The sequence below is a fragment of the Squalius cephalus genome (genome assembly GCF_949319135.1).
Source record: "Squalius cephalus genome assembly, chromosome: 11".
Classification (NCBI taxonomy): Eukaryota; Metazoa; Chordata; class Actinopteri; order Cypriniformes; family Leuciscidae; genus Squalius; species Squalius cephalus.
In genome coordinates this window covers 33,339,916-33,366,509 of record NC_137132.1, presented here as the reverse complement: position 1 = coordinate 33,366,509, position 26,594 = coordinate 33,339,916, and the positions used below count along the sequence as shown (strand labels likewise).

The 26,594-nt window shown below is 37.8% G+C and overlaps 1 protein-coding gene across 1 annotated transcript in view; it reads left to right on the top strand.

The window, feature by feature from the left end:
• The window catches only part of atm (ATM serine/threonine kinase), an 80,844-nt gene that overhangs the window by 12,039 nt on the left and 42,211 nt on the right, over positions 1–26,594 (top strand). Inside the window, exons 12-30 of the mRNA XM_079885905.1 lie at positions 1,509–1,743; positions 1,990–2,121; positions 4,384–4,509; positions 5,059–5,151; positions 6,749–6,944; positions 7,050–7,243; positions 8,240–8,322; positions 9,522–9,686; positions 10,340–10,415; positions 10,566–10,696; positions 10,772–10,880; positions 12,205–12,375; positions 12,469–12,644; positions 14,492–14,735; positions 14,892–15,010; positions 15,371–15,497; positions 15,603–15,802; positions 24,472–24,646; positions 25,792–25,956. Coding sequence (XP_079742031.1) covers positions 1,509–1,743; positions 1,990–2,121; positions 4,384–4,509; positions 5,059–5,151; positions 6,749–6,944; positions 7,050–7,243; positions 8,240–8,322; positions 9,522–9,686; positions 10,340–10,415; positions 10,566–10,696; positions 10,772–10,880; positions 12,205–12,375; positions 12,469–12,644; positions 14,492–14,735; positions 14,892–15,010; positions 15,371–15,497; positions 15,603–15,802; positions 24,472–24,646; positions 25,792–25,956 — 2,917 coding nt within the window. The remainder of the gene's footprint in view (positions 1–1,508; positions 1,744–1,989; positions 2,122–4,383; positions 4,510–5,058; positions 5,152–6,748; positions 6,945–7,049; positions 7,244–8,239; positions 8,323–9,521; positions 9,687–10,339; positions 10,416–10,565; positions 10,697–10,771; positions 10,881–12,204; positions 12,376–12,468; positions 12,645–14,491; positions 14,736–14,891; positions 15,011–15,370; positions 15,498–15,602; positions 15,803–24,471; positions 24,647–25,791; positions 25,957–26,594) is intronic.

The following is a 26,594-nucleotide window of genomic DNA, read 5'->3' as shown; positions in this document are numbered from 1 at the left end:
ATGAATAATGAGAAAAGGTGATCTGATGGTGTTGGTTGTGTTTTGACATAATCATTATTTCACAATTATTTGACCGGCATCTCTGAACTCATATTGATCCCAATTTACTTGGGAACTTAATTTACCAATTTAGGTTTACTTTATTAATTATAGCAGCACTGTTCTTGCACAGTATTATTTCACAATCATTTAACCTGAATCACTGAACTCATATAGAGCCCAAATTCTGAGTTAGGTTTACTTTATTAATTATAGCAGCACTGTCCTTGTACAGCATCATATTTTTAGCCTTTTCAAATCCATATGATCAAATCAATTGAAAAAAAACCCAAAATACTTCAAGACATCAAGAATTAGCGTATGAATCTCAGCAATGGTGAGAAACAGATCACCTCTGATCATAAGCTCATTATTTATTCATGCAGCAATGTATGATGGGAGCCATGAATGAGTTTTGATTGGTGGCACCCAGAATGCACTGCAACATGCTTTATTATTGTCACCATTGTTGAGATTCACAGGCTGATTATTGATGTCTGTGTGTCTAAAAGCTAAATCAAAACAAAAAAAAATATTTTTGGTATATGAGACATTTTTAAGAAATCTTTGGATTACATTGTAGAAGTTCAAAATATTATGCTGTGCAAGAACAGTGCTGCTATAATTAAAAGCCTAAATTGGTAAATTAGGTTTCCAAGTAAATTGGGATCTATATGAGTTAAGAGATTCAGGTCAAATGATTGTGAAATAATGATTATGGTAAAACACAACCAACACTATCAGATCACCTTTTCTCGTTGTTCATCTGGCTGTTATAACTCAGGTACAACAGCCAAACAAAATCTAAAGTCAATGATTTAATGTCAAGAGCCCAACTAAAACACACACTGATCACCATAATGGTGACTTATAATTACGGTTTTCTCCTTCAGTGATTCTGCTTGTTAACATCAGGTGTCTTCAATGTTGGCAATATAAAAAAATTGTTGTACATATTACTCATTTTAAATGGTTAACTTTTAAGGAATTAATTTGATTAATTATTACTCAATTCTAATTTGTTAAATTTAATTAATAATATTGCTTGTAATCTGTTGCCACAATTTTATTGATTAGATATAGCGTATTCATTTTTAAGGACGACTAACCGACTGATAAAATCTTGGTCGACTAAGCTTCTTCTTGTCGTTTAAGTCATAGTGGTTTGCTATTGGTCGATCTCATGTGAGTGATAGTTTGTCCCAGAAAACACATCATCACAGAAAAGAAGAGATGTTCCTGCACAAGGCAGAATAAGTTTTTTTGATTAAAGATTATGAGGGAACATAAATAAAAATGAATAAATACAAATAATGACGTGCACAGGTAAATCATTTATAATAAATACTGCAATATTACATTAAAAAAAAGATTGATTTCATGGTGACTTCAAAAGTTGAGAATTGTTACTAATGTCTCTAATAATATTAATGGTTCTGTCTGATATTATGTCTTTGTGTCCTATACAGTTTCTCTTCCCAGAGTTCTTCCCTCACTGAGGCGAAAGACACTTTGGGAGAGGTTGAAAGTCTCTTCCTGCAGTTCAGTTTTGATGACACCCCTCCCAGCACTAAAGTTACAGCCGATAGAGACGGTGTTTACTCAGAGAAACCACAGTTCACTGTTATTCCAGCTCTCAGAAGCAAACTCGAGCACAGTCTCCTGTCTGTCGCAGAGCAGCTCTTTAACTGCTACTCTCCTGATGTAAGTATAGTAGACTATGAATATAGAATATGAACATCAAAAGCAATGGTAGCATTTCGATAACAACATTAAAAATATATATTTTTAAGCACCGCTATACTATAATAGACACATTTTGCTTCACAAATGACAAAACTGAGGGCTGAAACAAACCAATAAACATTTGATTCACACTATATGAACCTTTTATTGCAGTTAGATCTGATCTGTAGTGTCTTCATTTATCTCCTCTCACTCTCTCCACAGAGTTTAAACACTCCTCACGAGTGTGTGCTGCGCTGTGCTTCGCTGCTCACTGGAGTTTTGGCTGCGTACGTGTGTATGGGACTCCTCACAGAAGAAGAGGCCTGTCGCTCACCCCTCTTCCTTAAAGCCAAGGTGGGGTTTTCCATCCATGACATCCATTTATTTTCATCAGTATTGTTTTAAAAAAATCACATCTAAAGCAAACAGAAGCCATTATAATCAGTGATGCTGTCTACACTGGATGCAGTTTACAGATGTGTGTTCAGGTTCTGATGTATCCACACACTCGAGTCACAGGACAAGTGAAAAGTTAAAATATGCTTTGACACGTCCTGTTCAAACAGCTCATTTTATTTGAATGGCTTCCCAGATCGTGTCTGAAGTTTGTTCAGAGCATTTGACTGCAGATTGTTTTGTAAATGAGGCACAATGTAATGGAGAGTTTGCAAATACATTTTTAGGGGCTTTCGCACCGGATAGTTATATGAACTTAGTTATAGGAACTAGCCACCAGTGTGTTTCCCCGAGAACTAATGGTTCCTTTAGGAACATTTTCCTGGTTGCATTCGCACGGCCAGTAGGAAGTCTGAAGTGACGTAAGCCGCGCTTGTTGTGACTTTTATTTTGACGCGCTGTGAACGCCAGAGCCTGAGCAAACAAACAGCGCTCGCATTCTCTGTGTTCATTAGTTTACAATCTGTGTAACAGTCCTGTTATTAATACGTTATTAGATAGAACTGTTATACATTGAAAGTAGACCTATATGAAAAGTTATTAGCGTATGCCTTGTGGTTGATGTCCAGTGTCGCTAGCTGAGCAGAAATACATGATCATGTTTAGATTGGATTGTTGGATTTTCTCCTCAGCGTAAAGGTTAAGATGTTCATCTATCACTGGTTTCCATGTTCGTAGAGTTAGTTTGTGGAGTAAATATATAGGCTATAATCTGTGTGTTTACACAGCCTTTTTAAAAATTACGGGTTCTGGTGTTTCGCGTGTGTTCGGCCAATCAGCGAACACTAACGTCTCTGGTAGTTCCTATACCGCTGGTTTAGACCGACTCTGAAGTGGGAGATAAATTAGTTCCTCCAAAAGGAGTTCCTAGAACTAAAATAGTTCCCAGTTCCTGCGGTGCGAATACGCCAAAATCCGGGTACTTCCGCCATTAGTTCTAGGAACTATGAAAAGGTTCCTCCGGTGCGAAATACCCTTTTGTTAAAAGATGAAGCAGCCTTGGCTCTGACAGCAGTTATCGCAACCCGTAAGTGAACAATTTGATCATGTAAATTATGGTTTTATATGGATAATGTGTTCAAAACACTAACTCATGTTCAATAGCGAGTGGGCGTTGATACTGTTTCCTATGCAGTGAAGTTAGCCAATCATAACAGTGGCTGTTTACTGACAAGCCTTAAAGGAGCCGCCCCTTAAAAACAGATCGTTTCAGACAGAGTGAGGGTTGAAAATATTTATTTTTCAGTTCATAAACATTTGGTTTTTTTTGTGCATGAAACTTTAAAGTCCTCCTGTAGTCAATAATTATATCCCTTAAAACTCATATTTGATCACCAAAATTACATATTTAAAAGTTTTTTCCTTGGAAAAAAATGTCTTCATGGCTTAAAATAGCTTGATTGTAACTCTACACCCTTGCCTCACTTAGTGTACGTGGTTCTATGATTATGTAAATGAGCCCTGCCTCCACTCACTCACTCCAGCTCAGAGATCCACTCGTTGACGATCACACGTTGATCTTATTGGTTACAAGGTAGTTTGTGACGTCAGAAACACCAGCGATTTCAAACTGTGTTTTTGAGGCTGTCTTTGGTTCACTGCAGTTTTAAGGAGAAAATACTCAGCAATGGTGTCGACTTATGAATTTACACATGGTTTGTCTTAAAGCACATTAAAAACACCACATAGAGATATAAACAACATTAAAGTTTGATTTTCACCACAGGGGGACTTTAACATTATAAATGAACCTTAAGCAACCTGTATGAATCTCTCTCTTCTGCTGAACACAAAAGAAGATATTTTGAAAAATGTTGGTTACCGGACAGTTAATGGACCCCAATGACTTCTATAGTGTGGAAAAGAAAAAGAAAAATGACATTCATCAAAATATCTTCTTTTGTGTTCAGCAGAAGATGCCGTTAAACAAACATTTAAAAAAATAAAATATTGAAAATACTGCATTTCTGTTGTTTTCACAATGATTTGGAGCTTCAATTGAAAATGTATTTGATTACAAATTATTGGTGCAAAAAATGTCAGAAATCTGTGGTTTTTTACTTTCTACCATCGACAGCCTTAATTATTTGATTTAAAATGCATGTACATAACTCATTACTCTAGACCCTGGTAATTAATTACTTTTTCCTTCCTTTGTAGGCATTGGTTCAGGAATTTAGTCATTACTTATCAACAGCAAAGAGCAGATTGGCTGAGAACGATACCATCACATCAATTCAGTCAGTGATGCTGTTGTGCTCTGATAGTATTAGTAGAAGAGAAAAGGTAAGCTACAGTATATCACCAAATACAAGGTATGACTGTTAAATATTTTCTTATTCAATATTTATAGTTTTGTATTTTACAAATATTGTAATAATAAGTTTTTATTTAAACATATGTTCAGGTCAATCAAAAATCCAAAGTTTCTTAAAGGGATAGTCCACCCAAAAATTGTAATTCTGTCATATTTGTATTCACCTCGAAGTTGTTCCATCCAAACCTGGTTGACATTTATTCTTCTGCAGAAAATAATAAAAAAATATTTTGAAGAAGGTTGGAAACTGAACTGACAAAGATTTTATTTTTCATTGGGCTATCTCTTCGAAGGCCATTTCATTTATGCATTTGGCATAAGATTTTATCTAAAGTGCCTTATGTTGCAAGTCAATGCGTTCTCTGGGAATCAAAATCCCATGTTGCCAAATTGTTCTTTCGAGTAAGTTCTTTTCAAATGTTTGATCAAACAGGTTCATAGGTCTGAACGATGCATTTTTTAAAAATCCTTATCCAGTAACCTCAAAATAACTCCACTGATTTTATATTTTTTTCTAGGATGACAAAGTTTCTACCATATCTCGCATTTTATTCATGAAGACTTTGCCTGTGAGGCTGCTGAACGACCTGTGTGACATATCTAAGCTACTGGTGAGACTTACTGACACGTCATTACAGATGTCCACGTCTCCTGAATGAGTCTACAGGAAGTTACGGGAGACATGTTTGTTTATGAATAAGCAGCAAAAATGTAAATTTGATCACCAAAAAATGTTTTAATATTTTTGAAAAGACAGAAATGATACGATTTACCTTATTATTAGTGGTGGGCATAGATTAATTTTTTTAATCTAGATTAATCTCACTGTAATCTTGGGATTAATCTAGATTAAAATGGCTCATTTGAATTCTGCCGAAGGCATTCAGAATATGTGTGTGCTACCCAAATAATGACTAAAGGGCACGTGTTTCTTAAATACAAAGTGACATTTAAAATAACTTGTGAAGAAATGCCAGAGATTTTTTATTTATTTATTAAAACTAACATAATAAAGTATGATTTTTTTTTTTTTTTTTTTTTACTTTGATGAGCATATAAAACAAAACAGCTCCTTGGAAAAAATGAAATTGTAGTAGTTATAAACAAAGGTCTATTTTGAGTTCAGATTAACATTTAAGGGCAGCAATTTAATTCATAATGTCAAAATAAAACCACCGTAATGTTACTTGAAAGCATTATAGCCTACTATTCCTGCCAAACTTCCATGGTTGCAGTTAGTGTTACTACAGTAAATCCATGGTAAATGTTGCAGATCTGTGGACACTGGATAGTTCATTCATGGCACAATGTTTCTTCCTGGCTTACGCACTGTTTGATCCGTTAATAACGAAGAAATGTGAATGTTTCTCACTAGATCTCGCAGCGATGTTATTACTTCTGTGGCGAATTCAAATGATTTATTTACTGGATCTCTTGATCAAGATCGGCTCGCGCTGCTTTGGTCCAAACTGATAAACAACGGTCCGTCAACCACACAATAACGAGTTGCTCGGTTTCGTTCCGCTTGCATTACGTTTGCCATTTGATGTCGGACAATGTTGTGGTCGCGCCAGCGTCTCTTACATTATGAGCGCGTTTGCCATGCGCGACCCGCCTACATTTGAAATAACGAAATTTTGGTCGGCAGGAAAAATAGTCCAACAATGGTCCAATGGTTCGGTTTGAAAATGCGTACCGAACACCGAACCGAATCCGCGCTAAAATATCAAGGTGAAAGTCATCATAGCTTGCTTAGTATAGACCCAGCTCCCAACCCAACTTTGAGAATAGATTAACGGCGATATTTTTTTTATCGCCCGATAAGAGTCTCACGTTAACGCAGCACGTTAACGCCGATAACGGCCCACCACTACTTATTATTTATGTTTTTTTCAGTTAGAGATGATACTGAGATTTTACAACCAACCTTCTAGGTGTGGGTGATATGATAAGTTTATGTCACAAATTCAGAAGAGCGTGCGAATGAGGCCGGTACTGCTAAACATGTGATGTAAATGAATGTGGCATTGTACAGTATGTCGGGATGGAGGTGCCAGAACTGATTGCACTGTAGCACAATACTACGATTTCTCTTCAATGGCAGATCGTGGAGACATTTTAATGTTTCACAATCTAAAATCATATCACACACCCCTACAAACTTCTGTTATTTGACACTCATCTAAAGTGCACCTTTTACTTTTGCAGTTGAGCAACTCGAGTAAAAAGGACCACGCAGTCATGGAGAGCGACCCAATGGATGAAGATCAAGTGGATGCGAGCAGAAACCAAACGGACAATCAGGAGGAGATTGATCTGTTTGAAGATGGAGATGGGACGCACCTCAGCACTTCCAGACCTTGCCAGTCCAATGACGAAGCTTGCGACTCAAAATTCAGCACAGGTGCTCAGCGAGACTGGAGAACTCAATATAATCAGGGATGGGATTTCATATTTCGCAGCTGTTAAGATCACAAAATTGATTTTTTCTCTTCATTTCCGATCGTAGGGACCAAGAGTCCATTATCCGAGGAGCATTTATCTAGACAAGACTTGGCCTTCCTGTCTGTGCTTGGATTCCTGTCGCTCTGTGGATCCTCAGAGCTCAACGGTGGATTCTCCTTCAAACCTCTGGACACTCAACGCAAATTGCTCAAACTACTGGACCTCACAGACTTTTCTCAGATGCTTCACCTCCACATGGTGATTATGATTTCTTAATGTACTGACTCCATAGACTGTATAAAACAATGGACGTAGTGTCCGTGACATCACTCGTAGATTTCTGGAGAGCATTTTTATAGCCTAAAGTGGGCGGAGCCGGCCGTCGCCATCTTGACAGGTAGTGACATCAGCTCAAGTGGCCACGCCCTTAATTATGCAGAACTTTAAGTCAAGTCAAGTCATCTTCATTTATATAGCGCTTTTAACAATGTAGATTGTTTCAAAGCAGCTTTACAGAGATAAACATATCATTTAAGGTAACAGAGATTGTTTTGGCTTTATAGCGGTTCTTTAATAAAGTTATTTTCCAGCTGAAGTTAGTTTTGATTGATTCGCTGTCGTCGCAACGGTCAAAGGCTCAATATAATTTAAATTGATGAGTTATAAAAAATTTCACCCCAAGGGCAAAATTAGCTATACAGACCAAAACCACTTTTTGTACCCAGCTGAAAACATATTTGTTTCTGCTTTAAAGGTGGGGCATGTTAACATGGGCGGTCTATGGGATTTTGCAGCCTGTCTCTAGAGGCCAGTCGATGAATTGCAGTTTAAGTCACTTCCGTTTTGGATTCAAGAGAGAGACCGGAAGGTTGCCTCTTGGCTGACTCTTATATAATTGAAACATTGAATTATGTCAAAGACTGTTCATGGGGTTATCTAGGAAAGTAGCCTCGTGTAGACAAACCTTCAGACTGACTGCAGAAGGTCTGGACTCTATCGCAGCTTTCATTGGCCAAGGACCGCCCAGAGGCCGTCTGACTGATCACAGTTTGTTTTTTCTCCGCGTCATGTTTTTAGGGGTGTGAAAATGTAAAGTCGATGGCCCTATGATAACAACCCAGTGTGCATCTAATAAATTATTCTTTTAAAGTCCCCTTGTAGTTAATAATTGCATCCCTTAAAACTCATCTTTGATCACCAAAATTACATATTTAAATGTTTTTTCCTTTTTTTCTTCATGCATTACTTGTGTAGTATCTTTCCCTGCTGAAGAAACTCCCAGCTGAAGTCTCATCTCTGGATCCTGAAGAATTTGATACTCTTCTCAGGCCTCTGGCGTAAGGATTCCTCCGTTTCCCTTATGTTAAATTTGGTGCATTAAAGTTCATTTTAATAAATGATCGAACAACTAATATCTCAATTCTTCTAAAATGTATTTGAAAATGTAAAATTGAAACCAACTACAGTACCTGTCAATAATACTTTGGAATAATTAAGATTTTTTTTCTTATTCTCACTCAAATGCTGCATTTATTTGATCAAAAATAGAACAAATAAATACAGTAATATTGTGAAATATTATTAAAAAAAAAAATTGTTTTATTGGTGCTCAATTATTACTAATGGTTCTTATTATTATCAATGTTGAAAACCGTTTTAAAAAAAATTGTGGAAACTGTAATGCATTTTTTTTCATGATCCTGTGATGCGTAGAATATTCAATGAACAGCATTTTATTTGAAGTAGAAATCTCGTTAACACTTTACAATAAGTTTCTTTTGTTATCATTAGTTAACTACTTAAGTTAACGTGAACTAATAATGAACTTCTACAGCATTTATTAATCTTAGTTAATTTCAACATTTACTAATACATTATTAAAATCAAAAGTTGTATTTGTTAATGTACTGAACTAACATAAACTATGAACGACTGTGTTTTTATTAACTCACTTTAACAAAGATTAAGAAATACAGTAACACATGTATTGCTCATTGTTAGTTCATATTAGTTAATACATCCTAATGTTAACAAATAAGTCCTTATTATAGAGCTTTACCAAAATCTTCTGAAACAGTGTAAATGTCTTTACTGTCACTTTCTTTATTAATCACTCTCTTTTTTTAAATCTTACTCCAAACTTTTGAATGGTAGTGTAACATGATTTCACAACTATATTAAGCAGTAAAAATTGCTTTCAACATTGATAATATTAAGAAATGTTTTTTGAGCGCCAAATCAGCATATTAGAATGATTTCTGAATCATGATCATGTGACACTGAAGACCGCAGTAATGATGCTGAAAATTCAGTTTTGCAATCACAGGAGTAAAAAAAGAAAACAGTTCTTTTAAATTGTAATAATATTTCACAATATTACTGTTCTTACTGTTTTGATTTTGATCATTTAAATGCATCCTTTTTGAGCAGAAGAGAAGCATAAAAAAAACAAAACTTGAATTATTCCAAACTTTAGCCAGTATTGTATTCTAATAACAATCTTTTTCTAATTCCTTTTGGGTTTTTTTTCTTTCAGAGATGTGTGTTCTCTGTATCGGCAAGACCAGGAGGTGTGTGCTGCCGTCCTGCGCTCTCTCCTGCCCTCCATCCGCTGTCTGGGCCGAACGCCCCCCGTGAGCGAGCAGGATGACGACCTGGCACATATCAAAGGAACGCTGCTCAAAGTCGTGTCCGGATTCTGGTGAGGCCACCAAGACCTCAGTGAACCAAATTATTTCTTTTGGAACACCTTTAACTTTATAGCGTGTTTTACAATAGAAATTGTGTCAAAGCAGCTTCACGATAATACACAGAAAAGTAGCAGAAACAGTCGCTATGTTTCCATTCAAAGTGGGCAAAATGTAAGTATTATAAAAACGAAGTTGCTGTGACCAGGGGAGCCACTGAGGTTCTTTTTCCTCCATCATAAATGACGTGCGCGCAGACGAAACGCAATAAACGCTGGCATGTTCGCTTGCGTTGGGATGCTGGTGTTTGGGAACGCAATCATGTGAGACGCTTCTGGAGGGAATTAAACCAAATCATTCTGATGACAGACTTTGCATTTCAAAACGATTAAACCGACATTTGAGATGCTGTGCGATGCGATTGGATAACTGGATTATCCAGCCGACCAATCACATCCTCTGTTGAGGCAAAGTCATGTTTTTGTTGGGCATCAAGGGATTTATTCAGTAAATATGTTTCCATTGTAGTTTTAGTCTTCCTATCGGATAAAAAAAAGTGGGTAACACTTTATTTTACAGTGTCCTTGTTAAATACGTTACATGTACTTACCATTTAAAAGAGATTCTTCAAGAGCTTCTTAAGGTTAAATTCACTCTTTTTGTACAGCATCTTAGGGAAATCTGGCAAATGCACCTCAGCGGTGAGAGTGGCACTGATGCAGTGTTTACTGGCTTTGCTGGAGGTAAGTACAGTATCATTTTGTATTCCAGTAAATAGTAAATGTACTATTTTATAGTATAACAGTCAGTTACATCATCTTCAGACGTTCAAGTCCGTGTAAACGGCTGTTTCCAAGAGAGGTTTGCATATGTGTACTCGCTGTTTTCCCCAGGTGGACCCTTGCTGCAAGTGGGCGACGCTGACGCTGAGGGACGAGGAGCTGCCCGTGTCTGTGGTTCTCTCGGCTCATTTAGCAGATCCACATCACCATGTGTGCATGTTGGCGGCGCTGTCTGTGGAGAGGTGGGCTGAGCTCAAGATATAACCTCTTCTGATGAAACTGGTCTTCCTTTATTCACTTGGGCTTTTAAATTCTAGCTTGTTCCTTAAAAACGGGCCGGAAGGCAAGATGATGCTTCCTATGAAGAACCAGCAGACGGCCTTTGAGAACATTTACCTCAAGGCTCAGGAAGGAATGAGCGGGCAGGTAGAACTCTTTTACCTTCATTTGAACGTGTGTTTATATGCAGTCTACAATGATTATGCTGACATGTGAAGGATATAGTAAATGGCTTAAATAGCGATACCCCAATTTTGAGTTACTCTCATTTCATTGTCCATTCTTTGTCAGCGCTGTGTAAGCTTATTATGTGCACAGATCTGACTTCTGTGAGAATTTTCTGAGAAAAATCTAAATCCAGCGTTTACCAGAAATTAAAGATAAACTTATTTATGACTAGACACCCCTATTTTTTTTTTTTTTCATCAGAAATAAAACTTTTTTAATTCAATTAAAATGTTGTTCAAATTAATGTGCTATGAAATTTTATTTTTTAATAACTCGTTGCCCATTGAATCAATGAATTTTGATGCGTAAAGAAGTTGAATCAAATGACTTTAGATATTAAAGTACGTCCTCAGAACTAAGGGCAAAACTCACGCTATACTGTGTTTGATCTTTACCTGATTATAGGTCATCTAGGGCATAACCAATCCAATAATTTTGGAAAAGACTTGGGTTGTTACAACAACACTAAAATTTCAGTAGCTGATATCAATACCAGTGAGTTTTCAAGATTCTTAAATCCTATATCTTATTGAACATACTCCTTTATTTTAAAAATTATATATTAAATAAACAAAATGAATTGTGTAGAGCTTTTACAAGTAAATATTCAAGTAAGCAGTCAGTTATAAAATAAAGAGCACAAATTACAAACAGTAGAACAAAAAAAAAAGATAATAATAGAACAGATATACAAAGATCTGTAAACGCTCAGAAAAAAGAAGAAAAAACACCCAATGAATTTTTAAACTAAAACATCTTAGTTTAGTTGTGGTATTACTTTGACATCCTAAAAATAGACTTCTAATTCTTTAACGTTTGATCTTTACCTGATTATAGGTCATTTATGACATAATTAATCCAATAAAAAGATTTTTCAAGATTTTTAAATCCTATATCCTATTGAACATACTCCTTTATTTTAAAAATTACATATTAAATAAACAAAATTAATTGTGTAGCTTTATAAATGTTGATTTAAAACCATGTTATGTAGCAATCAATTACTAACAAGTTTTTTACAAGTAATTATTCAAGTAAATAAAGAGCACAAATTACAAAAATTAGAAAAAAAAAACAATAGAACAGATATACAAAGATGAATAAGTGAATAAGTTTGTAAACGCTCAGAAATATATCTATAAAAAACACCTAATGAATTTTTAAAGTAAAACATCTTTAGTTTTGGACTTGGTTTGACATCCTAAGAATATACTTCTAATACTTTAATGCTGTTGTTGTACAGAAGAGCTGTCCTTCAGAAGACTTACCCGACGAGACCTTTAATCGACGGGCGACCTTGCTGAAAAGCGTGTCTATGGTGATGTCCTGCAGCCCCGTGTGTGAGAAGCAAGCCTTGTTTGCACTCTTTCAGTCCTACAAGGAGAACAGCATTGATGAACAGCTCATCAATAAGGTAAAGACATGTAAAGATATTCAACACTGAACACTATCCAAATGTTCCTTTGTATCCTCCATTAAAACGTTTTTTCTGTGGTGAACTCTGCAGGTGCTAAGAGGTGTGTCCCGGTCGCTTGGGTACAGGGACTCGAAGAGTTTAATTCATTCACACCTATATTACCTGGTGGCTGAGTGGCTGAACCAAAAACAGTCCGACTCGAGGTACACGCTGCAGTCCTTCCCCTACACACTGCTGGGCTTCTGCAGTCTGGACGAGTTTTACAGGTTTGTGCTCCTGCCATAGGCTGAATCTCACATGCTGCTGCTCATATTTCAGCCCAAATCAAAATAAATCATATTTTGCATACATGGTATGAGAAGGCTATTTTAAAGGGATACTTCACCGATTAGCATTAAGCTTTGTATCAGTAGAAACCCGGTAGTATTTTCGAATGACCGTGCTTCCCTCCCTCATGTCCCCCTGAGATGAGAGATTTCTGTATTGTGTATATAAAAAAAAAACTCAGATGACGCAAAAATCGTCATTTAGCGTCATCGGAGGCTTTTTTGGTCAGAGGCGAGAGACTACAGCCAGTAGGAGGAGCTCGTTCCACCCATAGGGGGTGCGATCTCACGATAAAACAGCATCTTTTCAGTTTCGAGTCAACTAGTAGCCTAGTTGTATCATTTCTTCCGATACTGCCCTCTGTAACCGGTAGGCGTGGCTTGGGAGTGGCCTCGTAGGGCAGCGAAGCAAGTGCATTCTGGGAGTTGTTGTCTTTTCATCCATTTTCTGGCTTTTCTCAGTCTAGAAGGCACCAACTTCTAAAATAATTTCACATTTCTTCTACATAAATGACCCAATTTAAATACACATGCATCTTTCCAGCAGTGAAATATCCCTTTAACATGATTTATTTTCATGGCAATTGAGCATATGCACGGAACGTTCTTAATAACTTCTTAATATAAGCCAGCTGGAAAACTTCTGGTGAAATGTCACTTGTATCTTCAATGTCTTTGGGTAGCTTTAACAGCATCAACAGTGTAATACTTAGTTTATAATCAGAATATAGTCACTTAAATAGTCAGGCCTAGCATTAATTTAGTTAATCAAACGTGAAACGCCATAGAAAGACACGTCCCTCAGTGTTCCTCCTCAGCAATCATAAAAAGAGTCAACACTGTAAATTAAAGATTTATTGTGCACTTTAGTTAGATTTATTGAACAAATTAGGAGTTTTCCTGACAGCTTCTGTGATTATAAAGGGAGAGCGTGGTGTTCGCTTTCTGTGTAATTCATCTGCAGTTTGAAGAAAAGTTTTTGTTCTTCATGAGACTTTTCCAAATTCATACTTCACTACAAAAAAGTGCTAAACCTTTACAAAATTTATTTTTAAAACTAGGGATTTTATAATGTTTAATATTTATTCAAAAGCAAAACGTGTGCAAAAATATTACAGGTAATGAATGGCTAATATGAGCCAATGCTTCTCTGCCGCCATCTACTGGTTATAGTGGTAATTAATGTCTTTTTTATTTAAAAATAAAAGTGTTTTCTATCAAATGTTGGATTTCCTACATCTTAAAACGTTCGGTTTTACAAATGGGGACAATCTCAGAAGGATGAACAAATAATGTTTTTGGTCATCACATAAAAAATAACATTTGAAGTGCTGGAAAAATGTTGTGTGTGTGTGTGCATGTCCAAATACAGACATATTCTGTATTTATCCTGTGATGGTTTCTTATTCCAGCATTCCCATTAGCTTTAAGTCTTTAATGCAATCAATAAAACTGGTTTATTGACAAATTAGGTGAGTGTGATAACTGCATTAAAATGTAAATCAATATTAAAAAGTCAAGTGTCGATGTACAGCGAGTGCAGAGTGACAGCTAACTGTTAACCAGAAATGCCCAAGCTGGCTTATCGAAAACCAGGAAGTACCCGTGCCATATTGTCAATTAATCAATGAATCATTATCATTTTCAATTTTTCATTGCAAAAATGCTACATTATTGTAGAAAATGATCAGTATCAGAACACGTTCAGAAGTTTTTCGCCTGAAGGTCTTCTGTAAATATACTGTATTGTATTGTGATTATACTGTAACTATGTTTTATAATTTTAGGTCATCCTACCATGTGTTGATCCCACACCTGGTCTTCCTGAATGACTTTGAGGAGGTGAAATCCATTGGGAATCACTTGGCTCAGGACTGGAAGCAGCTGCTGGCTGACTGCTTCCCCAAGATCATGGTGAACATCCTACCTCACTTCGCCCTCGCTGGGCAAGACACCCATGTGGCCCAGCAGAGAGAGAAGGCTCACAGGGTGTACGATATACTGAAGGACAGCAACTTCCTGGGAAAACAGGTGAGGATACAGTTGTGTTTCAATTCATTCAACTGATATTTAGTACATGATCTACACTTAAACTGTATTTTTCTGTAGATGCAGTTGGTACACAATTGGTAAACTTGGTACACAGCTCAAGAATTATTTATATACACAGTTTTCTTTTTCCTTCAGCAAATTGACAGTTTGATTTGCAACAACCTGGCTGACATTGTGGTGGAGCTGTTAATGACACTGCATGAGACTGCAGGAGGAGCGTCTGCGGATAGTGGAGACCTACAGAAATTTACTGGGTATATTTATTTCTTATCATGCCACCTAACAGATCATTACAAAGATTATAACATGTGGAATCAGTTTATTTGAGATAAAAGACAGTTGATACACTATGAAAACATACTGAAACTTTGAGAACTTTCTCTCTTAGTGAAAATAGCTGTTTCCGTCCACCTTTTTTTATGCAGAAAAAAAAACTCTGGAGGGAAACGGCAAGATACACATAAATTTAAAAAATGCGCATAAAAACGTATGCGCTCAAATGCTTATACAGCATTGACAAATTCTCAGATAATTCCACTTGGAATTGATTATATTATTGCCATCCTATAGGAATCATAAGAAATTTCTTAAACATGTTGCATTTTTGTAATTAGAGAGTTGGATCCCGCGCCAAACCCGCCATTCTTCAGCTCATATGTGATCAAAGCCACGCTGGATTACCTGAGCAAATGCCACAGTGCCAACCACAAGTCTCTAGTCACCATCCTGTCAAAGACTCCCGTGAGCCTCACACTCAAACTTCCATATTCATATTTCCCCTGAGCTACCGTATAAATGTGCAGCAAGTGCATTGGTGCCTGTCTGTGTTTGTTCTGTTTGTTTCAGATGTCCATTCAGAGGATTCTCATAGCGATCTGTCAGAAGGCTGCCGAGACCACCAACGCCTACGAGCGGCACCGCATACTGATGATGTACCACCTGTTTGTGAGCCTGTTGCTCAGGGAGGTGAAGGACGGGCTGGGCGGAGCATGGGCGTTTGTGCTGCGGGACATCATCTATACACTCATTCACCACATCAACAGCAGGTCTGCTCACACACACATTAGGGCTGTTTTAGGGCCCTATCACACACCCGACGCAATGTCAAGTCAAGTCAAGTCATCTTCATTTATATAGCGCTTTTAACAATGTAGATTGTCTCAAAGCAGCTTTACAGAGATAAATGTATAATTTAACGTAAGATTGTTTTGGCTTTATAGCGGTTCTTTAATAAAGTTATTTTCCAGCTAAAGTTAGTTTTGATTGATTCGCTTCCGTCGCAACGATCATTTGTTTTTAAATTAGGGCCGCCAAGACGACACCATTCTCTCTACACAGACTTTAAACGCGAACCTGTGAGAAACGCTGATGGCGTTCAGATGCGCATTAAGAACGGGTTCTATAGTTATGTGCGTTTGAATATATGTGTGCAGGTTTGGAATTCCCTAAAAACCAAGCCTAAACAAATTACTGGTGTTTCCTTATAGTTTTGATTCAGAATTTTATTTTATTTTATCAATTCGGGGTAGATACGCTAATTGATTTTTCCCGACGATGCTTTATCTGTAGAGTGGGAAAGGGATCCTCCATAGGGAGAGACTAGTTGGCACTTCAGCACTGCGTTGACATCGGTCCAGGCGAAGGTCCTTCATCAGATCTGGAAACGGCCTGGATCCGGCAGGCTGCGGGAAAACCTCGGGATAAACAAAGACACTAAAATTAGCGTAGATGCCATTCTTCTCATGATGTAACAAGTACATCAGGATTTATGGGAAGTGTTCCCGGTTCCAGCTGACCTAATCTATGCAGCCTAATATTGAATTATAGAAGTCTATAATGTATTATGTGAACGCTATGTCAAAGAGATGTGTCTTTAGTCTAGCTTTGAACTGACAGAGTGTGTCTGCTTCCCGGACAATGGTAGGAAGGCTGTTCCAAAGTTTTGGTGCTAAATAGGAAAAGGATCTACCGCCAGCAGTCGATTTTGATATTCTAGGTATTATCAACTGGCCGGAATTTTGAGATCGCAATAGACGTGAAGGAGTATAATGCGTTAAGAGCTCGCTCAAGTACTGCGGAGCTAAACCATTTAGTGCTTTGTAAGTAATCAGCAATATTTTAAAATTGATGCGATGTTTAATAGGGAGCCAGAGCAGTTTTGACAGAACCGGGCTAATATGGTCATACTTCCTGGTTCTGGTAAGAACTCGAGCTGCTGCGTTTTGAACTAGCTGTAGTTTGTTTATTAAGCGTGCAGGGCAACCACCCAGTAGAGCATTACAATAATCTAGCCTTGATGTCATGAACGCATGAACTAATTGTTCCGCATTTGTCAATGAGAGCATATGGCGTAATTTAGATATATTTTTAAGATGGAAAAATGTGGTTTTACAGATACTAGACATGTGATTTTCAAATGAAAGATTGGTATCAAAGAGCACACCCAGGTTCCTAACCGACGACGAAGACTTAACAGAGCAGCCATCAAGTGTTAGACAGTATTCTAGGTTATTACGTGAGGAAGTTTTTTGTCCAATAATTAGAATCTCTGTTTTTTCAGAATTTAGAAGTAGGAAATTACGAGTCATCCAATTTTTTATATCAGCTATGCATTCTGTTAATTTAGTGAATTGGTAAGTTTCGTTAGGTTTTGAAGAAATATAGAGCTGAGTATCGTCGGCATAACAGTGGAAGCTAATTCCATGTTTCCTAATGATATCTCCTAATGGTAGCATGTACAGAGTGAACAGCAGCGGTCCTAGTACTGAGCCTTGTGGTACGCCATACTGAACTTGTGATTGATAAGACATCTCTTCATTTACTGCTACAAACTGATAACGGTCAGATAAGTATGATTTAAACCATGCTAGTGCAATTCCACTAATTCCAACATAGTTTTCTAGTCTATTTAAAAGAATGTTGTGGTCAATGGTGTCAAACGCAGCACTAAGATCGAGTAACACTAATAGAGAGACACAACCACGATCGGATGATAAGAGCAAATCATTTGTTACTCTAACGAGAGCAGTCTCAGTACTATGGTATGGTCTAAATCCTGACTGGAAATCCTTGCAGATATCATTTCTTTCTAGAAAGGAACATAGTTGTGAAGATACTGCCTTTTCTAGTATCTTTGACAGAAAAGGTAGATTAGGGATCGGCCTGTAATTGACTAATTCTGAAGGATCAAGTTGCATTTTTTTAACAAGCGGTTTAATCATAGCCAGCTTAAAGTTTTTTGGTACGTATCCTATAGACAAAGACGAATTAATGATATTAAGAAGAGGATCTATGACCTCTGGAAGCATCTCTTTCAGTAGCTTAGTCGGTATAGGGTCTAACATACATGTTGTAGATTTAGATGATTTAACGAGTTTAGTAAATTCTTCCTCTCCTATAGCAACGAATGAATCAAATTTTTCCTCAGGAAGACTACAATGCACTGCCTGATGCGATACTGTAGTAGACGGTTGCATAGTTATAATTTTATCACTGATATTATCAATCTTATAAGTGAAGAAGTTCATAAAGTCATTACTGCTGTGCTGCTTGGAACTTTCTGTGTTTGAAGCTTTCTTTTTCGTTAGTTTAGCCACTGTTTCAAATAAATACCTAGGATTATGTTTATTTTCTTCTAATAGGTTTGAAAAATAAGCAGATCTAGCAGCTTTTAAAGCCTCTCTGTAAGCAATAGAGCTCTCCTTCCATGAAATGCGAAATACCTCTAGTTTTGTTTTCTTCCAGTTGCGCTCCATTTTTCTGGCTGCTCTCTTAAGGGCCTGAGTGTGCTCGTTGTACCACAGCGTTGGATTATTTTCTTTAATCTTCTTTAAGCGCAAAGGAGCAACTGTGTCTAAAGTGCTGGAAAAGAGAGAGTTAAAAGTTTCTGTTGCAATATCAAGTTTTTCTAAGCTATCCGGGATGCTAAAATGATGAAACTGATCAGGAAGATTATTAATAAAGCAATCTTTAGTGGCAGAAGTGATAGGTCTAACATATTTGTAACACGGAGTCGGCTTTGCAGCCTTGGCTAAATGTAATTTACACGAGACTAGATAATGATCTGAGATGTCATCGCTCTGCTGCAGAATTTCAACGGCATCAACATCTATTCCATGTGATAATATTAGATCTAGAGTATGATTACGACGATGAGTAGGTCCTGACACGTGTTGTCTAACTCCAATTGAGTTTACAATGTCTTTAAATGCCAAACCCAATGCATCTTTTTCATTATCGATGTGTATATTAAAATCACCAAAAATTAGTACTTTATCTGCAGCCAATACTAACTCTGATAGATAGTCCGCAAATTCTTTGATAAAGTCTGTATGGTGCCCTGGTGGCCTGTATACAGTAGCCAGCACAAATCTCAAACGTGATTTATCATTTATACTATATGTTTTTACATTAAGCACTAACACTTCAAAAGAATTATATTCGAAACTTGATTTCTTAGTGGTTTTGAAAATATTACTATAAATTACAGCAACACCACCCCCTTTGCGTTTAAGACGAGGTTCATGTTTATAACAGTAATCTTGCGGGGTGGACTCATTTAAAGTAATGTTATCGTTTGGTTTTAGCCAGGTTTCTGTCAAACACAGCACATCTAGGTTATTATCTGAAATCATATCATTAACAATGAGTGCTTTTGAAGTAAGCGATCGAATATTCAGCAACCCAAGCTTTAGCATTTGCTCGTCTGTATTATAGCTGTTTTTTATTTGTTGAACATCAATTAAATTTTTAACCTTAGATAGGTTTAAACATTTTTTGGATTTCCAAATTCGGGGAACAGACACAGTCTCTATATGATGATAGCTAGGTGAAAGAGGCTCTATGTGATGGGATTTATCTGACCTGGGTGACGCGAGGCCGCTAGCAGACGGTTGGTTTAGCCAGTCTGTCTGCTTCCTGAGCCCCAGATTGTCATGTTTGAGCTCTAAGACTATGAGCCATATTACTAGAGAGAAGAGCAGCACCATCCCAGGAGGGATGAATACCATCTCTTTTCAACAGGTCAGGTTTGCCCCAAAAACTTTTCCAATTGTCTATGAATTCTATATTATTACACGGACACCACTTAGACAGCCAGCGATTCAGCGAACACAATCTACTAACTATCTCATCACTCCTGCGAACAGGAAGGGGGCCAGAGCAGATTACAGTGCCTGACATCGTACTTGCGAGTTCACACACCTCTTTAATATTAATTTTGGTGATCTCCGACTGGCGGAGTCGAACATCATTAGTGCCGACATGAATAATGATCTTAGAGAATTTACGATTAGCATTAGCCAGCACTTTTAAATTTGCTTTGATGTCAGGCGCTCTGGCTCCCGGCAAACATGTGACTATGTTCGCTGGTGTCTCTATTTTCACGTTCCGTGTGATCTAATCATCAATAACTAGGGCACAATCAACAGAATTCTCAGTGGGTGTTTCACTGAGCGGGGCAAATCGATTTGTTGTGGTAATCGGAACGGAAGAGTGGTTTTTTGATCCGCGACTAGAGCGATCCCTCACTGTCACCCATTTGCCCGGCTGCTCAGGCACTACTTCAGCTGGAACCGAATCATGTAAAGAGTTCACTATGCAAGGCGCATCCAAAATAGTATCTAAAGCTCTAGCACTCTTACTATCCTCAATTAAGGTTTGGATGCGTGTCTCTAATTCTGAAATCTTCTCTGTCAGCCTAACTGACTCCTTGCATTTATCACATATAAATCCTACATTGCCAACAGAGAAGCCTATGCTAAACATGTGACATGAAGTGCTGGTGACAATAACAGGACAAGACATTACTCACCGTGTTTGTTGACTGATTATTACTTACCTGAGCTTTTATTAACTCAAAGGCGCGGGCGCGCGAGAGAAAAAAAATAAAATAAAACAGCTGAGCGCACGGGTGGCGCGTTAAGAGGCTAGCAGTAGCGAATTAGCGTGTTGTGCTAGTAGTAACGGAAGCTAGCGATGTCAATCTGAGATGTTGGGTAAGCTGTATTTAGTATAAACAACTACAAATTGTAGTAAATGATGGTTCAAAACAAAGAAATACGAGGCTAAGACGGAGCTTACAGCACCGGAGCAAACAAACTCACAGCAGGCAGAGAGGCAGCGCCAGCTAGTTTCAGCCGGACGCAGTCCTCATTTTCACATCCTGCTCCACGTTGTTTAAATAGCAAATGCATTTGCGCCTATCTGTGCGCCCATGGGCTGCTGGTCAAGTCAAGTCACCTTTATTTATATAGCGCTTTTTACAATACAGATTGTTTCAAAGCAGATTTACGGAGATAACAAAATAATGCAAAAAAATGTGTTTCCAGAAGAAAATAGCTTCACAGTCCAGCTTAAGTAAGTTCAGTAATGTTTCAGTTTTGTTTTTAAAAAAAAGTTAGTTTTAAAATTTAGTTCATTTATTAGCTGCTCTGGAGTAAACCTTGATGTCATTGTCCAGCTCAGTTCTTGTGTAATAGTGTCAATGCAGGCAGATCAATATTATTGTTAAATATTAAATTAAATGTTAAATTTAATGTCCCCAACTAAGCAAGCCAGGCCAGTGGCAACAAAGGTGGAAAAAGGTAACAGTGGCAAGGAACCAAAACTCCATCAGGTGACAGAATGGAGAAAAAAACCTTGGGAGAAACCAGGCTCAGTCGGGGTCAGTTCTCCTCTGACCAATGAACGAACAGTGTATGATTATTCAGGCAGCATTACAGGTCAGAAGTCAGATTGGTTTGGAACAGTCAGAATATTATCCAGTTCAATCTGGTTGAAGATCAGAGTCACGTCGGTATGGAGACAGGTTTGTTGAGGATCAGTGCCGATGGCTGTCGTGTCGATGAGGCCTTCACAGGGGAGAGTAGGGCTGCACGATATTGGAAAAAAACCCACATTGTGATATTTTTTTCCCAACGATATATATTGCGATATTGCGAGCCATCAATCCAGGCTAAAGTCAATAATTACCATTCCATGATATTAATAATTTCACTAATAAACAAGCTTCATTACAAGTGACAAAAAGGTCACTTAATATTTTATTCCAAAATTAGAACATATTTCTGTAAGAATTCGGTGAACGTTCTACGCAATCCAACATGGCGGCGCTCTTAACAGATGTTTGTTTGTTCATTAGGCAATAGCCTAATTCCTCAGAATAAGTAAAAAAAAAATCTTATTCTCTATCGATTCTGATGATACTGACTCGCGATCTTCGCAGTAGTGAACACGCCAGAGAGAAATGCACATTTCATACAGTTTTATTTTGTTTTGAATGGTTATTTTTAAAAGTAGAGATTTCTGTAGATAGATATATTTAGATAGATAAGCTACGGGTTTCGGTTCATGGATGATAGCTTAAGCTGTTCAGTCGCTGGCGCCTCCGTGTCGTGATTATTTATTGTCTGCTATATTAACTTTTTATTTATTAAATCCAGGGAATTGGATAATGAAACACTGATTAAAATTAAGATACAATTAATACAAAACGAAATTCGTTTTAAAGAAAGGCTTTGTGCTTTCTGTTTGAGGTCTCTGTGAAAGTTTTAAAGCAGTTCTTTTAGTGCCGCATCATAACGGTCGCGTCCGTAATGGAGAACTGTCACGTAACATTGTTTTTTCCTCATAAATGCGAACACGAAAAATAAAAGACAAAACACTTTTTAAAAAAGACAACCATCCACAACTTTATAACACTCCAGGCAAAGTACCTCTTTTTGGTCAACATCCTCCTTTTTGGAGCCGAAATAGTTCCAAATAGCTGATTTTGATTTTTGGTACGAAATCATCATTTTTTTTGCGGCGGATCCTCTTCGTCGCCCATTTTTAGCTATAGGATTGCCAGTGAATGTTGGCTGTGATCGGTGAGCAGCGGCACAGCGAACCAATCACTGTGCAGGCACGCGGAACGTGCAAATGTCACCGCAGCAACAAGCCATACAACAAACCCGTGTTTACTGTGTGCTACCGTTCTTTTAATACACCATGAGTGCTACTACCCTTCACATCGCATGTTCCGGCGATGTGACTATCGCTCATGCGCACATCGCGATGTCGATGTTAAAACAGAATATCGTTCAGCCCTAGGGGAGAGTCTAGTTGACACAATCTCTGCTGACACTTCAGGGATGCGTTGTGGTCGTGTCCAGGCGCAGGTCCTTCATCTGATCTGGGTACGGCCCGGATCCGGCTGATTACAGTAAACCTCGGAATAAGCAGAAAGACTAACATTAGCGTATAGGTGCCATTCTTCCTATGATGTAATGAGTACATTGGGTGTTATAGGAAGTGTTCCCGGTTCCGCCTGACCTAATTTATGCAGCCTAATAATCATTTAACTGATTTGAATAATAGGAATGTATAATTTTCTATGTGTATACCAGGTTAAAGAGATGTGTTTTTAGTCTAGATTTAAACTGACAGAGTGTGTCTGCTTCCCGGACAATGTTAGGAAGACTGTTCCAGAGTTTAGGTGCTAATTAGGAGAAGGATCTACCGCCAGCAGTCGATTTTGACATTCTAGGTATTATCAACTGGCCAGAGTTTTGAGATCGCAATAGACGTGAAGGACTATAATGCATTAAGAGCTCACTCAAGTACTGCGGAGCTAAACCATTTAGTGCTTTGTAAGTAATCAGCAATATTTTAAAAGTTATACGATGTTTAATAGGGAGCCAATGCAGTGTTGACAGAACCGAGCTAATATGGTCATACTTTCTGGTTCTGGTAAGAACTCGAGCTGCAGCATTTTGGACCAGCTGTAGTTTGTTTATTAAGCATGCAGGGCAACCACCCAGTAGAGCATTACAATAATCTAGCCTTGATGTCATGAACGCATGAACTAACTTTTCCGCATTTTTCATTGAAAGCATATGTCGTAATTTTAAAATATTTTTAAGATGGAAGAATGCGGTTTTACAGATACTAGAAACGTGGCTTTCAAATGAAAGATTGGTATCAAAGAGCTGGTACCAGTATGCTGGTCTGAAAACGAGGTGTGTTCAGGCGCATTGTTGGAGCGTTGCTATTTTTAGGAACTGAAATAGACTGCGCCATTGACCAACTGAAACCTGGTCTAAAGTCAAGAGCGCGTTAGTAATGCGGGTATAGGCGGGTCCACAACGCATGTACACTCTGCTTATTACACACACAGGGACGCGCAGCAGCACACAAACATGCCAAATATTAAAAATAAAAGGATTACAATGTAAAAGATTATTATTGTGTACATAAAGATACGGTGGAATCCGGCTTGTCCTGTAGATGGTCTTTAACCTCGCACACGAGCAGAGTCGTTTCCTCGCTACAGAATTGCACATTCCTCCATGTAAATAGCGAATCCGCCATGGTGCGAGCGCAACCGGCTTTTAAAGGGAATGGGAGATGAGACTCTGATTGGTTTATTGCACGTTACACCCAAAACACACCCATTACTCATTAAAAGAATAGGGACAACACTTTTAGACCATGCGCCGGGAGCGCCGACCATTTTTTCCATCGTTAAACTAGCAAAAGTGAATTCGGACACGCCCTGAGTGTACTTGAGCTGTGCGCTTTAGACCATGTGCTTAGATAATTTAAATAGGGCCCTTTGGGTTATCAGCTAGATGACAAATGAATAATTAGTGGTCATTAGTGGGAGACAGGTTGAGAAACAGAGTCTACAGGCTGATTTTTCTGGGAATGACTGAGCTCTTGTGTCCTGCTGCAGATCATGTCCTCAGGATGAGGTGTCCTCTCGCAGTTTGTCCCTGTGCTGTGAGCTGCTGTCGCTGGTCTGTCAGACGGCTGTTGAATACTGTGATGATGCTCTGGAGAGTCACCTGCAGGTCATAGTGGCCACTCTCACAGCACAGGTCACCGAACAGTCTGCCATATCTCAGCAGGTGAGAGAGAACAGAGAGAGTGTTATCTTTAAGTGCAGAGGTTCTCAACTAGGGGGCTTCAGCAAATGTCCGAGGGGCCTCAAGATTACTTAAAATGATTCAAAATAAACAAGTTTTAAGATAAAACAATGTCTGAAAAAAATATTCAGCTCTTCAAACTTCTAGAATTCTAAAATTTTATTCTTTTACTTTTTATTATAATTGTTTTAGTTACTTATTGTAATCTATGGACACTCCTAGTATCTGTAAATTTGAAAAAAAAGTGTTCGAAAACAGCAGATGTACCACATGAAACCTATTACCATAAAAACAACATTCACTTATGTGTATTTCAAATAAAGCCTTTTAAAATACAGTTAAAGGGATAGTTCACCTAAAATGAAAATTCTGTCATCATTTGCTCTTGTTGTTCCAAACCTTAAGTTTCTTTCTTCTGCTGAACACAAAAGAGGATATTTTGAAGAATAATCCATTGACTTCCATAGTATTTATTTCCCCCACGCTATGGAAGTCAGTTGGGTCCATCAACTGTTTGGTTACCGGTTTGGAACAACATAAGGGTGAGTAAATTCATTTTTTGGTGAACTATCCCTTTAAAGCCCCACATTTTTTTATTTTTGGCCCCAACACATCTGGCCACAAGAGTGTGTGCATTTTTAAGCGATAACACACAAAAATCTAAATATCAAGGATTTTTAAAATGATGATTTCAGACTTGGAAAAATAATGGAAATTATTACAGTTCTGACAAGTCAAGGAAATTGGTATAGTTAAGAGAATATACATTTTTCAAATTAAAAGTTTAAAATATTTACATGGACATAATCTCTACAAAATGCGTTTAAAAATCCTTTTTCAGAAATCATGGAATTCAATGACTGGAAAATAACTGATTTGGAAATATCTAAATATATTTGGAAATGAATAACTGAAATGTAAATGTAAATTGAAATGCTTTTTTGTAATTAGAGTTTTAAGTCACTGTTAAGTTTCTGTTAAGAGTCGTGACACAAGAGGTGGATGCAAAACTGAATTACAGTACTGATTTAAAGCACATTAAAGTCAATTATAAATATAATTTTTAAGTGTGATGCATGATTTGACTGATTATTCATTATATGACATGTACATGCGGCTGTTTTTAGGTCCTCCATCTGCTAAGGTTCCTGGTTATAGAAAACCCGGAGAACAGCATGTTGAGAAAGTCTATTCCCCTGTTGGAGCCTTTCCCTGACCGACCAAACTTCAGAGAGCTCAGAGCCGCCCAACATGCCCTCAAATACAGCTCTGGAGCCTTCACTCTCAGACAGGTCAACATCAGAAATGCTGCGTAGACCCACATTATTTAACATTAAAGGTGCAGTAAGTGATTTCTGAGAAATGCTGTTGAAAGTGGATTGGGCCGAGCAGCACAACACACTTGTAGCCAATCAGCAACAGGGGCGTGTCCACTCATGATGGGGGAGGGGGAGCCTCCCCCAGCAGATTTGAAGAATGACTGTAGAAAGAGAGATGGCTGAGAGACATTACAAAAGAGAAAAGGTCAGATGAATATCACTGGGAAAACAACAGTTATGATCAGGCAAGAGCTTTAGGACTAGGGATGTACCGATACCATTTTTTCAGAACCAATCCGATCCAATACCAAAAATTCTGAGTATCAACCGATACCGATCCGATACCAGCGCAGTTTTTTTTACATCAAGTAGAATTTCTATAACTCTGTGTGTTGAACTGATAATCACTCTTTTGTGTGTTAAACACAATCTACTTAATACAGGCAACTTCATTATAAAAAAAACAACAAATCAAAAAAATATATGATCATAATCTATGACAAAAATGCTATTATAAACTAGATTAGTGGATATGACTGACAGCCGCAGCGGAGGGAAACGTTTACGTGATCTTGAATTTTATGACATATATTCATATTTATGACATATAT